A 14,136-nucleotide genomic window follows, 5' to 3' on the forward strand; every position below is an offset into this window, starting at 1 on the left:
CTGCCTGCTCCCCACTGGCTCCCCACTGACCTTACCCTCTGTCTAGGGACTGGGATGGAGGGAAAGGCTTGAGTGAGGGGAGGGTGTGCAGGGTGCTTCCTGAAACCCACAAGGCCTGGCCGCCTCTCCAAGCCCAGGGAAACCAGCCCTTGTGGCAGCCCAGGCCTCGGGAGGTTCTGGGCGGCAGGGCTCAGGACAGAATCCCAGGTCACCTCCCCTGCATCCCCCTTCCTTTTTCTGCCCTCTCACTTTCCTCCGCCTGGCAGGGTGCCAGCAAGCGCCTCAGTGTCCCCATCCGGGCAGTGGAAAGTTGGACTCCCGGAGACCAGGGGTCCCTGCAAGCCAGCGGTGTCCTGGGTGGGGGCGGGGCGCGAGGGGGAGGGCCGCAGCTAACCCAGCCTTCTCCAAGAAAATTGCTCCCTTTGAAGCTGCCCTCCCTCCCACTCCCCCCACCAGCCCCCTCCTTCCTCTGGGCCTCCCTCCCCGCCCCCTCCCCGTCCCCGCCCACCCGCCCAGCCTTTAGCCTCCCTCCCACCACCTCTTCTCCCTCTCTCCTCCAACTGCCCAGGAGCGAGCAGCTGCTCTCGGCCGGCCCTGCCCAACGGACAGACACAGCAGACACACGGACAGCCCCAAGCCCACCAACTACCAGCCCGCACCTGGCTGCTTCGCCCCAGGTAGGGCCCGGCGCCAGCGCTGCACTGTCCTGCCATCTGCCCTGGCTTCCAGCTGCCCTTGCTGTCTCGCCCCTGGCTCCGCCGTCCCCTCACCAGCCTAGAGATGCCTGTGACTCTGCTGTCCCCACCAGCCCTGCTGTCTCTGCTGTCCCAGACTGGAGTCCTGCTGTCCCCAGCAGCTACACTGCCCCCTCCTCTGCCCGCTCCCGCCCCCAGGGCTCCTGCGGATTTCCAGAGCACCCACTGCAGCCTCCTGGTCTGTGCCCCTTCATCGCCACCCTGCGGCCCCCTCGGTCCTTGCCCCTTTTCTGCCACTTCCCCCCACCGTCTTCCCACCCCATTTCCTGGTCCCCTCTGACCTCAGCTGCTCTGGGGCAGGGTGAGGGTGACACCCTGGCTCTACCTAGGGCCCTGTCTCTTGGCCAACCACACTCTGTCCAGCCAGCCTCACGCTGGAACTTTGCCTTGGGACTGGGGGGGCCTCAGGCTCCTGCAAGCTCAGCGTTGGGCACAGTCCCCACTGCCTAGGCTAGTCCTTGGCGTGGGCAGACTCGGTTTCCCAGGCACGCCCCAGGCACCCTGCCCAGATATTCCACACTCATCAGTTCTAATGCTGCCTCTACTTCCTCCTGGGCAAGGCGCGGGTCCGCAGAGCCCCAGCTGCACGGGTTCTGGGTGGGATCATTTGGGTGCCACCACCCTGTCTGTCCCCTGAACCCTCTCAGATCGGGACTCTGGATGGGTGGGGGAGGTGGAAATCGGGGAACTATGCCATGCCTGGGGGGGACAGACCTGGTGTAGCGTCCCGCAGGGAAGGCAACAAGAGAGTGCAGAACCATCTGGGTACCCACCAAGTGCCCTGAGAAAAAGGCTTAGTCTCCTGTAGGGCAAGGCCACAGGTGGGGACAGGTGTCTCCCAGCCAGAGGTCCCCCCGTCAGGGGATCACCCCTCCCTGGCCTGCCAGTCCTCTGCCCTGTAAGGAGCAATTGGATCGAGAGGAGCTGGGGATGTGCGGTAGGTCTCAGGAAGGTTCCCAGGGGGACCTGCACCCAGGGCGCAGTCAAGTGCTTCCTGTGACGCCAGCTACCTGCGCCACCACACCCTGGAAGAACTGCTGGGCAGGCAAGAGCACCTTTGTGTGGCACGTACCCACATATGGGTGCTGTGGGCAAGACTGTGTAGCTGCTCTGACAGCTACAGAAGACGAAGGGCACCCAGCAGCCACTGGGGCTGGCTGGCAGGAGCAGGCTCTGGGCCAGGGACAGAGGGATCTCCTGTGGCCAGTGACTAGCCCACCTTCCAGCCCCAAGGACCTGGGGTTCCCTCACTGATTCTGCACCCTGCCCAGAGAGATGCCCGGAGAGGAAGGATGCCAGCCTCTGCCCATCAAGCAGGATGTCTTACAGGCCTCGGGCAAACTGCTTCCCAGTCCCTCCTTTACCAATGCTCTGTAGTCACTCAAGGCCCAAGGGTGTCCCTTCCAGTGACAGTGTCAAATTCCCAGAGAGAGGATTGGTAATGAGGCCACACTTGACCATTTGTATCTGGAGCCTTCGGAGAGGACTGGGGGCCACTGCCCTAGTCTCCCTGCTTCCTGAGCTAACCCACAGGATGCCCACCTGCTAAAGTTCCACCCCTGTGCTCCCCTCCAGGGCCCCTGACTGGTACACCCACCGCGGGCCTCTCCCCTGCTCCCAGCTTCCAGTCTGGCAGCACCCTGCCCAGTGCCGGCAGCAGCCCCTACCCTGGGCACCTCGGGGCCACCACCCAGCACAGGGACCTCACCTGCACCAAGGGTCTGGGGCCGGGGGGAACTCTCCCCCGGGCACACAGCCACAGGCTGAGGGGTGCAGGCTGGCCTGCTGTGCCGGGGCCTGGGAAGGGCAGCCTGCATGGTCCCCAACCTCACCCTCTTGTGCTCAGACACTGGGCTGGAAGGGGATACGGGCCATACCACACCTTGGCCATTTACCCGGACCTTTGCAAATCTCCCTCACCCCAGTACTGGGGGTTGGACCAGGGTCTTAGAACTGAGCTATGTTTCCAGACCCTTATTAGTTCTCAGTTCTTTGAGTCAGGGTTTGGCCAAGTTGGCCAGACTGGGCTGGACCTGAGATCCTCCTGCCTCAGCCTCTGGAATGCTGGGATGACAGGAGTGCGCCATCACTTGGGCTCTGCAATCTTACCGAGACCAGTCAGGGCAAGCCCGAGGGACTGCAGCCATGGGGGGATGGCGGTACCACTCAACCCTGCCCTTCTCTAGCTTTCCAGAAAGCGCCAGCTTCCAGGGGTCTTTAGGGGAAGATGCAGGGCGTGCAGGGCCACCACCTCTGAGGAGTGGGGGCTGGGCTCTGTCCCCCCTTCCTTTCCAGGCCTTTGATTCCCTTCCCCAACTTGGAGCCCACAGCCAAAGCCCCCGACCCCCGGGCCAGAATCCTTGGCTGTCTCTGGGACTTCAGGTGCTGGCTGCCCTAGCAGCCTCGCTGCCCTTCACCTTCTTTACCCACTGGCTATGGCTCCCGCCCAGGGCAGCCCCTGGGGTGGCTAAGGAGGAACCCACGGAACTGCACAGCCGCACCTCCTCCCTGTGATAGCGCTTCCTCAGTGTCGGGACCCAGGCTCTTCCCAGCTTCCTCACACTGCCTTCTCCTGGTCCACTCCATCCGGGACCCCAGCGGAGCCGACACCATCGGGGCTGAACCCGAGCTTGCCACTGCTTCTCTCGCGGGAGCTTCGGGCCAGCACAGCCCTGGCTGGTCCCTGGGGACCGAGGCCTGGGTTGCCACAGGTTGGGGGCTTTGTGAAGAGCCCCACTGAAAGATGAGGCCGAGGGCAGGCCCTGGGGCCACTGCTTTTGTCCTCCGGAAGTCTGAATCCCTGCTCAGCCTTGATTGCTCTCCCATGGGCTGGAAGGGCTTCCTAAAGAGCGACCAGCTCTCAGCCTTTCTGCAACCTTAAGAAGGTTGAGTCTCATCCCAAGCAGAGCCCCTGGCAGAGAGCAGGGGACTGAAGATAGGGAAGGGGTGGCAGGAAACCCCAGCCTCCTCCCCAGGAGCAAGGCTCAGCATGGCATGGACACAGGGAGACAGACACAGTGGAGTCCCAGCTCTACCACTGTGGTACCCCAGTACTTGTTAATTGGTTCTGGGAGGCTTGATGAGTCCTAAAACAATGAGGCCCGAACACAGTTTTGGCTGGAGGGGGCAGCGAGTCACCAGGCAATTGACACTGACAAGTGCTAGCTTGCACGTCCAGTGCCAACCAGAGGATGTGTACTAGGACAAAACTTTCACATCAAAATGCACTGGGCACCAAATTCGGTGAGTTTCAAAGCAATTGAGCACCAACGTGTGACTGTGTTTCCTCGCCGTGTGGCCTTGACCATGAGTTTTGGGGAAGCTCTCCGAGGGTCAGTTTAGTCCTTCAGCAAAGGTGAAAAGGGCCATGCCCTTCTTTTGGTCAGCAGAGGAGAGGGCTAGCTGGATAAAGAAATCCCTCGAGTCCCCTGCTGCATCCCTGGGAGGTGACAGCAGCCTCACTTTCCTCAAAGGCTCTAGCACATGGTGAGCAGGAGCCTGGATTTCTCCAGTGTGGGAGGCAGCTCTGCTCAGCTCCTTTGCAGAGGTTTCTTCCAGGGTGGGGGTAGGGGAGAGAAGGTTCTCCCTTGATGCACCCAGCCACCTCAACACCTACTTGGACTGGTCCAAGTCCATCCCGTCCCCTGAGTGCCCTAAAGCGCAGGACCCAGCTGTGTCCAGGAGTGCCAGGGCCACAGCAGGAAGGAGCAGCCCTGGCCACTGAAGTTGGGCATCTGCTCCGCATTTCAAAGGCCATGGGCTTGGGACAGCCTGGGTCAGATGGGGCGGGGCTCCAGCCCCACCCCACGCATGCATGCGGGCACGCAGGCACACACACGCACGTGCACACACACTCGGCCTTTAGGAGACCCACGGGCAGCACGCGTCCCTCCTCTCTTCTACAGCCAAGTGTAGCCTGCAGCCATCCAGGGCAAGGGGTGGGGGGGTGGGCTGCAGCCCCATGTCAGGGTTCAGGTGGGGTTGCTCAGTGGGGTCAGACAGCCTGGGGCCCAGGCCGCAGAGACTGTGCCTGGTGTCGGCTCCTTGGCAGCCTCTAGCCATACATCTGCAGGCGCGTTCCCAGGCCAGCCAGACCTCAAGCCCTGCGCCCGCTGCCCTTGGCCTGGCCTGAATGCCTGGCACAGCCCCTCCATGTTCTCAGAGACTGCCAGCACGTCTGGTTTGGCTGTGACCTGGAGCAATCCTGCGCTGAGCACTGCGCTGGCTTTCAGACGGGAGACAAGGAAGGTGCTATGTGGGGTGGCAGCAGTGCTCCGGGAGGTGGGCCCTTCCTGCTCACACCTGAGGTCACCACGCCAGCGTCACTACCATGACCATTTCTTTCCTTTGCTCTGAGGAGGCCATGCCCAGGGAGCTCAGAGTGCACCTTGATGGGGCTGCAGGGCACGCCCAGGAGGCCACTGAGGGGAAACTGAGGCCCAGAGGACCCAGTGGTGGTGGGAGGGTGTGGAAGGTACTTGCTGGAGGCGTCCGTGTCTCTGCAGAGTGAGTGTGGGACTCTGGGACACGAAGCCCAGACAGGCCTGGGGCCCCCCACTGGCCACCCCTGCGCACAACATACCTATTGGGTAAGGACTTGGGCACAAGTCTCAGGCCAAGTGAGCTGAGTGTTGGGGGAAAGGCACCCCTCTCTGGGCCTCAGTTGCTTTAACCCTAAAGTGGGGGCACTCACTTTTCCAGGGCGCTCCCGGGCTCTTCAGCTCTGTCAGGGGCCCTCTTTGTCTGGCCTGCCCCTCCCTTACGGCGTTCTGGGCACTGAGCCATGGGCCATGGAAACCCCGCCAAACCCCATCATGCTCTGCCACGGGGCCTCCAAGCCCAGCCTCCCACCCTCACTGTGACGTCAGGCGCAGCTGCTCCAAAGTCCCCGACCCCAAGGCCGGTCCCCAGCACTTGTGTGTCTCCTCTCCTAGGGGAGCCCTGTGGTGACCTGCAGGCCACTGTGTGGATCTGGGGCCCCAGGCTGCTGGCAGGTTGACGACCCTCTGTCCCCAGAGCCCACCCGCTGCCCAGGTGGACATGGACGCTGGCCTGACTCATTCCCTCTGAGGTGCCGGCAGAGGGTGGGCTCCACCCCCCTCCCAGTCCTCGATCTCCTGCCTCTAGCCACCTCCTCCTCCTCCCCGCTCCTGCATGGGTGTCTGGGTCCCTACCCCAGAGGCTGCAAACCGATGGGAAGAAGGGGGACAGCACTTAGGTAGGTGAGCACCTAAGGGGTCTGCCCACCTACTCTGGGAGGGTCCCCGGCTCCCACTGGGCCAGCCTGGCAGGGCCCTGGGGTGTGATCCAGGCATCTCCAGGCTCCAAGGAGAGAGGGAGGCTGGGCACACCCCCAGCAGGGGGGCAGCCTGTGACCCCAGGGACCAGCACCCCATCCAGCTCCCCATTCGAGAGGGAACTGGGCTGGTGTGGCTCAACTGTGCGGGATACCCCTGGTACCCAGCTGCAGCTGGCAACCACAGACACCTAGGTGTAGGAGGCCAGCAGGGCGGACCTGTTTGCCCTCATTCAACAGATCGAGAGGAGAAGGCTGGAACACAGCAGGGCCTTGGTCAGGGAGTCAGGACCCAGAGCCTTGTCTGGTAGGGGGAGGTGCAGACCAGCCCTGGGTGGGGGCAGCATCTGATGGGGGAGGAAGAGGGAGGCAGATGTGGGTGTCCGGGGCAGGCTTGGGCAGGGCAGCTTCTCTCCATTGGCACCCCGCTGCCTCACCCTGGGGGGTCTCAGACAAGCCTGCCCCTGCCCTCCCACCCGGCAGCAGCCTGCTCCACTCAGGGCTTCTGCAGGATGCCAGGTGTGGGCACACAGGAAGGGCAGGGGCAGCTTGGGGGGGGCAAGGTCACAGGAGCAGAGGGAAGGGACCTCCACTGACAGCTGCCCGTGGCCTCAGGGGACATCCCTCTTTTCCCAGCCTGTTCCTGTCCCTTGGATTCTCTGTGAGAAACGTGGGCACAGTGGAGAAGCTCTGGTAGGGAAGGAAATGACTCATGGCTGCCCAGCTTAGCTAACTGCATCCCAACTGCCCGGCGCCCGGAACTCCGGGACGGGATTGGTCCGGGTGGCCCACGGGTTCTCTTCCAGGCTTCACTGATTCTTCTCCAAAGCGGGCTCCAAGACCTGACGAAGCCAAGTCCTGCCTGGGAGAGGAGGGGTGGAAACCACCTTGCGCCAGGCTCTGGCTAACCCCGGAGAAGGGCGGGGACGCAGTGCAGGAAGGTGGGCTGCATGCCCAGGGCTGATGCCGGCCCCTTCTCACCTTGGCCCCCAGGCTTGAGCACCATGCAGCCCCTGTGGTTCCTGGCCGCCCTGCTGGCCCTGGGCCAGGCCCTGCCCTTCGAGCAGAAAGGCTTCTGGGACTTCGCCCTGGACGACGGGCTGTTCATGAACGACGAGGAGGCTTCGGGAGCCGACAGCACCTCTGGTGCCCCAGACATGGACTCCGTGACACCCACCTTCAGTGCCATGTGTCCTTTTGGCTGCCACTGCCACCTGCGAGTTGTCCAGTGCTCGGACCTGGGTTAGTCCCTGGACATCTGGGACACACGTCTCTCCTGTGGCGTGGGCGAGGGAGGGCAGCGTGGGTGTGTGAGTGTGGCCGGCGGTCTGGCTGCAGCCGAGGGAAGAGGAAGAGAGGGCATTTCAGCAGCGTCCCTGTGTTGGTGCCAGAACCCCAGAGGGCTGGGGGCTGGCGCTTATGTTGGCGATGCTCGGGCCCCCAGGTCTGAAGAATGTGCCCAAGGAGATTTCCCCAGACACCACGCTGCTGGACCTGCAGAGCAACGACATCTCTGAGCTCCGCAAGGATGACTTCAAAGGCCTCCAGCACCTCTATGTAAGGTCTTTGCTACCCCTCACTTTGAAGAGCAGGGAGGAGGGGGGGGGGTCCATGTGGGAAGTGACACCTCCGAGTCTGGGAAGTTGAGAGCAGGGCATGGCAGGTGGCTGGAGCTCCCGAGGTCATGGGCTTTGTGTGCGGGCAAAGGACAAGATCATTCGAGTCAGAAAGTGAGGCGTGGTGGCGCGTTCCTGTGATCCCAGCATTTGGAAGGCTGAGGCAGAAGGACTGCTGTGAGTTGGAGCCCGGCCTGGGCTACATAATGAGTTCAAGGCTGGCCTGAACTACATAGGGAGACCCTGTCTCAAAAAACACAAACAAAACCCAAAAAGCTCACTCAGCTTGGGCACCTTCTCAGCACAACTCTTCATACTGGTTCGTCCCAGCAACACGGAAAGAACAGATTCATTGTAGCCAGTGTGCCAGGGGAAAACTGAAACTGGAAGCAGCAGAGCACAGACCGACCTTGAGGCGGAGAAGTGCTCAGCTCAGGCGTCGGGCAGGGGTTGAGGGAGGTGGGCGAAAAGGTGCAGGAGCTGCGGCCTTCCTCAGTCGCCCACCATCCGCAGGCCCTTGTCCTGGTGAACAACAAGATCTCCAAGATCCACGAGAAGGCCTTCAGCCCCCTGCGGAAGCTGCAGAAGCTGTACATCTCCAAGAACCACCTGGTGGAGATCCCGCCCAACCTGCCCAGCTCCCTGGTGGAGCTGCGCATCCATGACAACCGCATCCGAAAAGTGCCCAAGGGCGTGTTCAGCGGGCTCCGCAACATGAACTGCATTGGTGACGTCCCTGCCCTGTCCGAAAGTGTGGGCCTAGAGGGGTCGGGGACATGGGACAGCCTCCCACAGCCTCCCACACACTTGTCCCAGGGCACAGTGAAAGGAGACTGGAGGTGGCTTTGTTTATTTACTCATTTTGGGGGGGATTGAATCAAGGGTCTCCGCACAAAGCTACATGCCTAGCCCCTGTATTATTATGTTTTTCTTTCAGACAAAGTCTGGCTAAATTGCAGGGACTAGGCTCAAACTTGCCATCCTCCTGCCTTAGCCTCCCAGAGAGCTGGGATTACAGGCGTGCACCACCACACCCCGCCTAGGGTGGCTTTAAAGGCCCAGGTTGAGTGTTGAAAACAGTCTAAAGGAAGTTGGGTGTCTTTCCCGGCAAACCCTCAGTGTGGGAGAGGGCCTAGTGCTGGCCAGTGGAGCCAGGCAGCTTCCGGGAGCCCTGTGTTCATCTTTGGGTGCCCCTTGCCTCTGGCTTCCCTGCTCCCAGCGGCCAGGGCCAGGAGGAAGTGGGTGCAGGGCTGACAGGGCCTGTCTCCTAGAGATGGGCGGGAACCCCCTGGAGAACAGTGGCTTTGAACCTGGAGCCTTCGACGGCCTGAAGCTCAACTACCTGCGCATCTCTGAGGCCAAGCTCACTGGCATCCCCAAAGGTAGGCAGGACTGGGCAAGGCCCTCCACTCACCAGCCCCTCCCAGGCCCTGTGCTCACCTGGAGGCCCTCTCTCCTGGCAGATCTCCCTGAGACGCTGAATGAGCTCCATTTGGACCACAACAAAATCCAGGCTATCGAGCTAGAGGACCTGCTGCGCTACTCCAAGCTGTACAGGTGAGAATCTGCAGGGGCAGCTTGGGAGGCTGCGTGCCGCCATCCTTCTCCCCCCAGTCTCTGAGGACTCTCATTGCCCCATGCACAGGCTGGGCCTGGGCCACAACCAGATCCGCATGATTGAGAATGGGAGCCTGAGTTTCCTGCCCACCCTGCGGGAGCTGCACTTAGACAACAACAAGCTGTCCCGGGTGCCTGTGGGGCTCCCCGACCTCAAGCTCCTCCAGGTGGGATGGGCAGGGGGGCCGCACAGGCCACTCTGGGTCTCACCCCTCGGTCCCCACTCCCTCTCCTGCAGCCCGTGGACCATGCCACCCTCCATCCGTGAGGTTGCCTGGGCCCTCCAGCCAGCCAACTGGGTGGACTTGGACTTGCCCAGCCCTGCTCAGACCTCAGTCTCTTCCTCTGCCCCAATCACAATGGTAGCGATACTGTCATCCTCACTTAGCCATGCAGACTTGCAATCGCGCGGCCACACCTGGCCATGCCCAATGACCTGGCACACAGCCTCTGGGGTCAGCGCAGTGGCCCATGCCTAGCCAAGCACGCCCTCTAGCGGCCGGCCTTCTCTGCCACCAGCAGGCCTCACTTGGCCTCTGCAGATCCTCCCCAGAGAGTGGCTTTTGGGATTAGGGACCTGCTGCTCAAGGCTGAGTGTCCCTGAGGACTGAGAGGGAGAGGTGGACATCCTGAAGGCTTTCTCCAGGGGCCTTCTGTCAGCCCAAGGTGTCATCTTTCCTGCGTAGACAGCATGCCAGGAGCCAGTCCACACAGCACATGATGGTCCCAGCCCCACTACTCTCCAGGAACCCCACGTGATCTCCTCATCCTGGTCCCTGGTCACACACCAGAGGCCCAGTCCCGGCCAAGGCCTGCCCAATCCCCAAGCCTCAGTTTCCTCCTGACCTTCGTCAGTGCCCACAGCACCCACCCAGGCCAGAAGAGATGGAGAGGGAGCTCTGGGATGACGGGGCCCTCACAGTGTGCCCCGGCCCTGTCTGTCTGTCCCTAGGTGGTCTATCTGCACTCCAACAACATCACCAAAGTGGGCGTCAATGACTTTTGCCCCATGGGCTTTGGCGTCAAGCGGGCCTACTACAACGGCATCAGTCTGTTCAACAACCCCGTGCCCTACTGGGAGGTGCAGCCAGCCACCTTTCGCTGTGTCACTGACCGCCTGGCCATCCAGTTTGGCAACTACAAAAAGTAGAGGCAGCAGCAGCCACCATGGTGGCCTTGGTGGGGATCTCTGGGGAACACAGCCCACTGTCCTGGAGGGGAGGCTAAGTGAGGAGTGAAAGCCCCCACCTGTGGTCCCCTGCCCCGAATCGCTGCCTTCCCTGGCTCCCAAGCATGCAGGTGGATACAGGGCCTGGCCCCCATCACCTGTCCCCTCAGCTTCAGAGCTGCCCTGCCCACCCACCATGGACACCCAGAGGCGCCCCTGAGAAGCTTTCTTCTTGCTCACCCTGAAACCCCAGTCCTAGGGAGCCCATCTTTGGGGGCAGGGGGTATTGGTAGGGACAGAGTCAGGGGCTCCCTACCCAGGCAGGTGTTCCTTCTCCTCCTCACCTGTCCCAGGCGTCGGGGCCCCCAGGGTTCGGGGTCGCCACTCCACCAAGTTCTCAGCTTGTCTGCTGCAGCCACCTTGCTCTGCTGGCCCGGAACCAGCCCCTTGTCTCTCCCCTCTCCCCCTCAGTCTGTGTCATGCTTCCTGACATACTTCTCCCTTTGGGGCTCCGTGACCTGCTCACTCCTGGATCTGATTTGTTCACACATATACACACACATACACATGTGCTCATGCTCTGACCCTCGGCCCTGGGCTGGCTCTGCTCTTTGTTGCAGGCCCCTGCCCAAATAAGTGGGGGCCAGCTGCCCCCAGCCACTCGATCCCAGTCTTGCCTTGCTCTGGCCCTGGGGAGGTGGGAAGGTGGAGGCCAGACCTGCACAGGTTGCCTGGGGAGGCAGCCATGTACCCCCATGAGAAGTGATCCCTCTGTCCCCCAGGAGGATCGGCATGCCGCCAGAGTCCCCCCTTGATGGCTAGTCCCCCCCCCCCTTGCCTTCTGGTCGCTGCTGTGGTGGGGATGTCAGTCACACCCAGCTCAAGGAGGGCTGCTTCTGAGGTTGGTTGTCCTTTAATTAAAAAAACACTGTGCAATATGGCTCCGCGGCCCCCTCCTCCTGGGATAGCACCGGGGACCAAGCAGAGAGCAGAGGCACAAGGGCTGCCTCTGGCCGCCTTCCAGGTTATGCCTCTCTGAGCTCTTGTGCCGCCTTTTCTTCATCCCTGCCCTCAGAAGAGGGCCCTTGTCACCCTCAGGCCCCAAGTGAACAGGCTGAAGGCCCAGGCCCTGGCCACATCCCCTCCCTTCCAAGCTGTCCTTAGGCTGGCTCCAGGAGCAAGTCGGGCCCACGGTGTCATCTGCCCTCTGGGGGCAGACTGTGTCTAGTCCCTGTGGTCCCACTCAGGAAGGGGCAGAAGGGGCAGGGCCCCTGGAACCAGGGCAGTGTGCTGCTGGCTTCTGGTCCTGTGCCCCCGAAGGTCCCACTGAGAGAGGGACTAGCTCAGGCCCAGGGAAGCCTGCTCACCAGGGACCCACAGCTGTCCCAGAAAGGGACAGTGCCCAGAGCAACACCTTTTGGAGGCTGGCCCAGCAGGCTGAGGCCTGAAGCTTTCCCTCTGTGTCCCACAGGAGAGGTCTCCGCTCAGCAGGTGGGAGCTGGGGCTTCCTTGTGGCCACAGGCAGCCAGCGGACCCACCTGAGTGACAGTCCGGGCGCATGGAGCCCATAGGCACTGGCATGGCTCCTCACACACAGCCGTTCCCTTATCCCTGGCTTGGCACGAGGGACACTCAGTGTCCCCAGGTTTCTCCATTCTGGGACTGTGGACACTGCGCAGCATGGTGGCCCAGCGATAGAATGTCACTCGGCAGCATCATAGCACTATTCTGGGGCATGTGCTCTACGGCCCAGCAACCTCTGCTGAGCTGGGCAGGCACAGGGCAAAGGTACTGGCTGGGTGCCAGGAGTCAGAGCCTCAGTCAAGTCCCCTGGCTGGCAGGGAGGAAGGGCAGCCAGAGCCAGGCCCTGAAGGCCCGTTTCTCGGGGGTGCTTCTCCGCCCCCTAGCCCCCCCCCCAAGTCCGCCCGCCGACGGTCTTTCCTCTGCCACCTTCTCACTGCAGCTCAGGACACAGTGGGGAGACAAGTGTCACACGGGTGTGTGGCACCCTCACTGCCCACACCAGCCCCTTAGCCTGACTCTGTCAAGTATGTCGCAAACTATTAGACGATAAAGCTAATTTCCAGAAAACCCGCCCCTGTGGGCCAGCAGCCCTCACACTCACACCCACACTCACATGCAGGTGGCCTCAGGAAGCCCCAGGGGTGGAGGGCAGAGCTCCGCTCCGGGACAAGCGCTCCGTGCTGGGCATGGGGGAAGGTCCCACCTCGGGCTTGAGTAGGGGCCCCAGGCTTGAGGACGGAAGGATGGGCATCGGCAGCTAGGGGGTGCGGGGCACCTGGCAGGGCACCAGGTGGGAAGAAGGAGGCGCAAAGCAGGGGCCGGCTGGGGCGGCCACCAGACCCCACATGACCCCCCCACACACACATACCTATGAACACATACACAGAAACATGCCAGTACACACGGCCACACACTACACACACTAACACATGCATATGCACACACAAGTGTGTACAGACACAGAAACACAGAGATGCACACATGCAGTCAGGCTTGCACACACACTAACACATGCACAAACATGCATGTGCACGGCACACATAGCACACACACTCTATTGAGTGTCACAAGAGAGCCCTGCTTGGGGACAGCTGTTCTGTGCACAGGGTAGCTGCCAAGGGGCTGCCCTTGAGGGGCCTGGGGGAGGAAGAGGGGTCATTTTCAAACACTTGTGCAGGTCAGGTGCCTCTAGATGTGGCGGGGCCCAGCTGGAGCCTAAGCCAAATCCACTGCTTGGTTTTAGACAAGCCAGGGCTTGTCGGAGGGCTGCTGGCCAGGCTTAGGCCAGGGTGGGGCTGGTAGCCCCTGGCAGGCAGGAGGCTGGGGGCGCAGATGGAAGGCTGGGAGCCAAGGCCACAGAGCTGCTCTGGGAAATGGGGGACAGTTTTCATCCATCACTCCTCCCGTGGGCTCTGGGATGACATCTCAGAAGGGCAAGGGCCAGGAGAAGAGGCCACGCCCCCTCCATTCTGGACACGTGGTCAGGGCACCATCAGCAGGGGGACCTTTGTCTCGCTTAGCTTCTGGGCAAGGGCCCGACCCTGGGATCCTGGAGAACCCCAAGATGCCAGGGTACCAAAGCGCCCTCGTGCTGGCTGCACAAGGGACAACCAGAGTGCCGGTAGTGCCCTAGGGACTGAGCTGGCCCTCAGGGCTGGAACCACACTCACAAGGGGAGCCATTGCACATATGAGTGTCCATTCACACATGAACACGAACTCCCCACAGCCTACCAGAGCTTTCCAGAATCCCAGGAATGGAGCTCTCTTGAGGCCAAGCAGGCTGGGAGGACGAAGGGGAACAGTGCACAGGGCTTGTAAGGTGGTGCTCCTTGGTGGCCCTGTTGGGGCTGTGTGAGTGTCCTAGGACTGCTGTGACAAATGACCACTGGCTGTGTGGCTTAAAGCTGCAAGCATCTCTTCCCTCTCAATTCTGGGGGCCAGAAACCCAGTATGGGCTGGGCCATGCTCCCTCTGACCATATGGGAGAGAATCCTTCCTTCCTCTTCCAGCTTCTGGTGGCTTTGAGTGTTCCAACTTCCACTGTCACATAGCTTCCTGCCTCCCTCTTCTAAGGACACTTACCACTGCCTATGGGGGGGGGGCATGTGACCTAGAGGCCAGGACAGGGGAGTGAGGGCTGAAGAGTGCCAGAGGGGTT

The 14,136-nt window shown here is 61.8% G+C and overlaps 1 protein-coding gene across 1 annotated transcript; it reads left to right on the plus strand.

Annotated features, from left to right (window-relative positions):
* Nucleotides 1-538: 538 nt before the first annotated feature.
* Nucleotides 539-11,392, plus strand: Bgn (biglycan). The gene is made up of 8 exons (XM_004874920.4): nt 539-677; nt 7,045-7,293; nt 7,496-7,608; nt 8,181-8,394; nt 8,939-9,049; nt 9,131-9,224; nt 9,313-9,451; nt 10,237-11,392. The coding sequence occupies exons 2-8, from the start codon at nt 7,056-7,058 to the stop codon at nt 10,432-10,434; spliced, it is 1,107 nt and encodes a 368-aa protein (XP_004874977.1). The 5' UTR covers nt 539-677; nt 7,045-7,055; the 3' UTR covers nt 10,435-11,392.
* The last annotated feature ends 2,744 nt before the right edge of the window (nt 11,393-14,136 follow it).

Source organism: Heterocephalus glaber, unplaced genomic scaffold, assembly GCF_053883595.1.
Source record: "Heterocephalus glaber isolate CG9 unplaced genomic scaffold, H.glaber_assembly_v1.0 deba00001861, whole genome shotgun sequence".
Lineage (NCBI taxonomy): Eukaryota > Metazoa > Chordata > Mammalia > Rodentia > Bathyergidae > Heterocephalus > Heterocephalus glaber.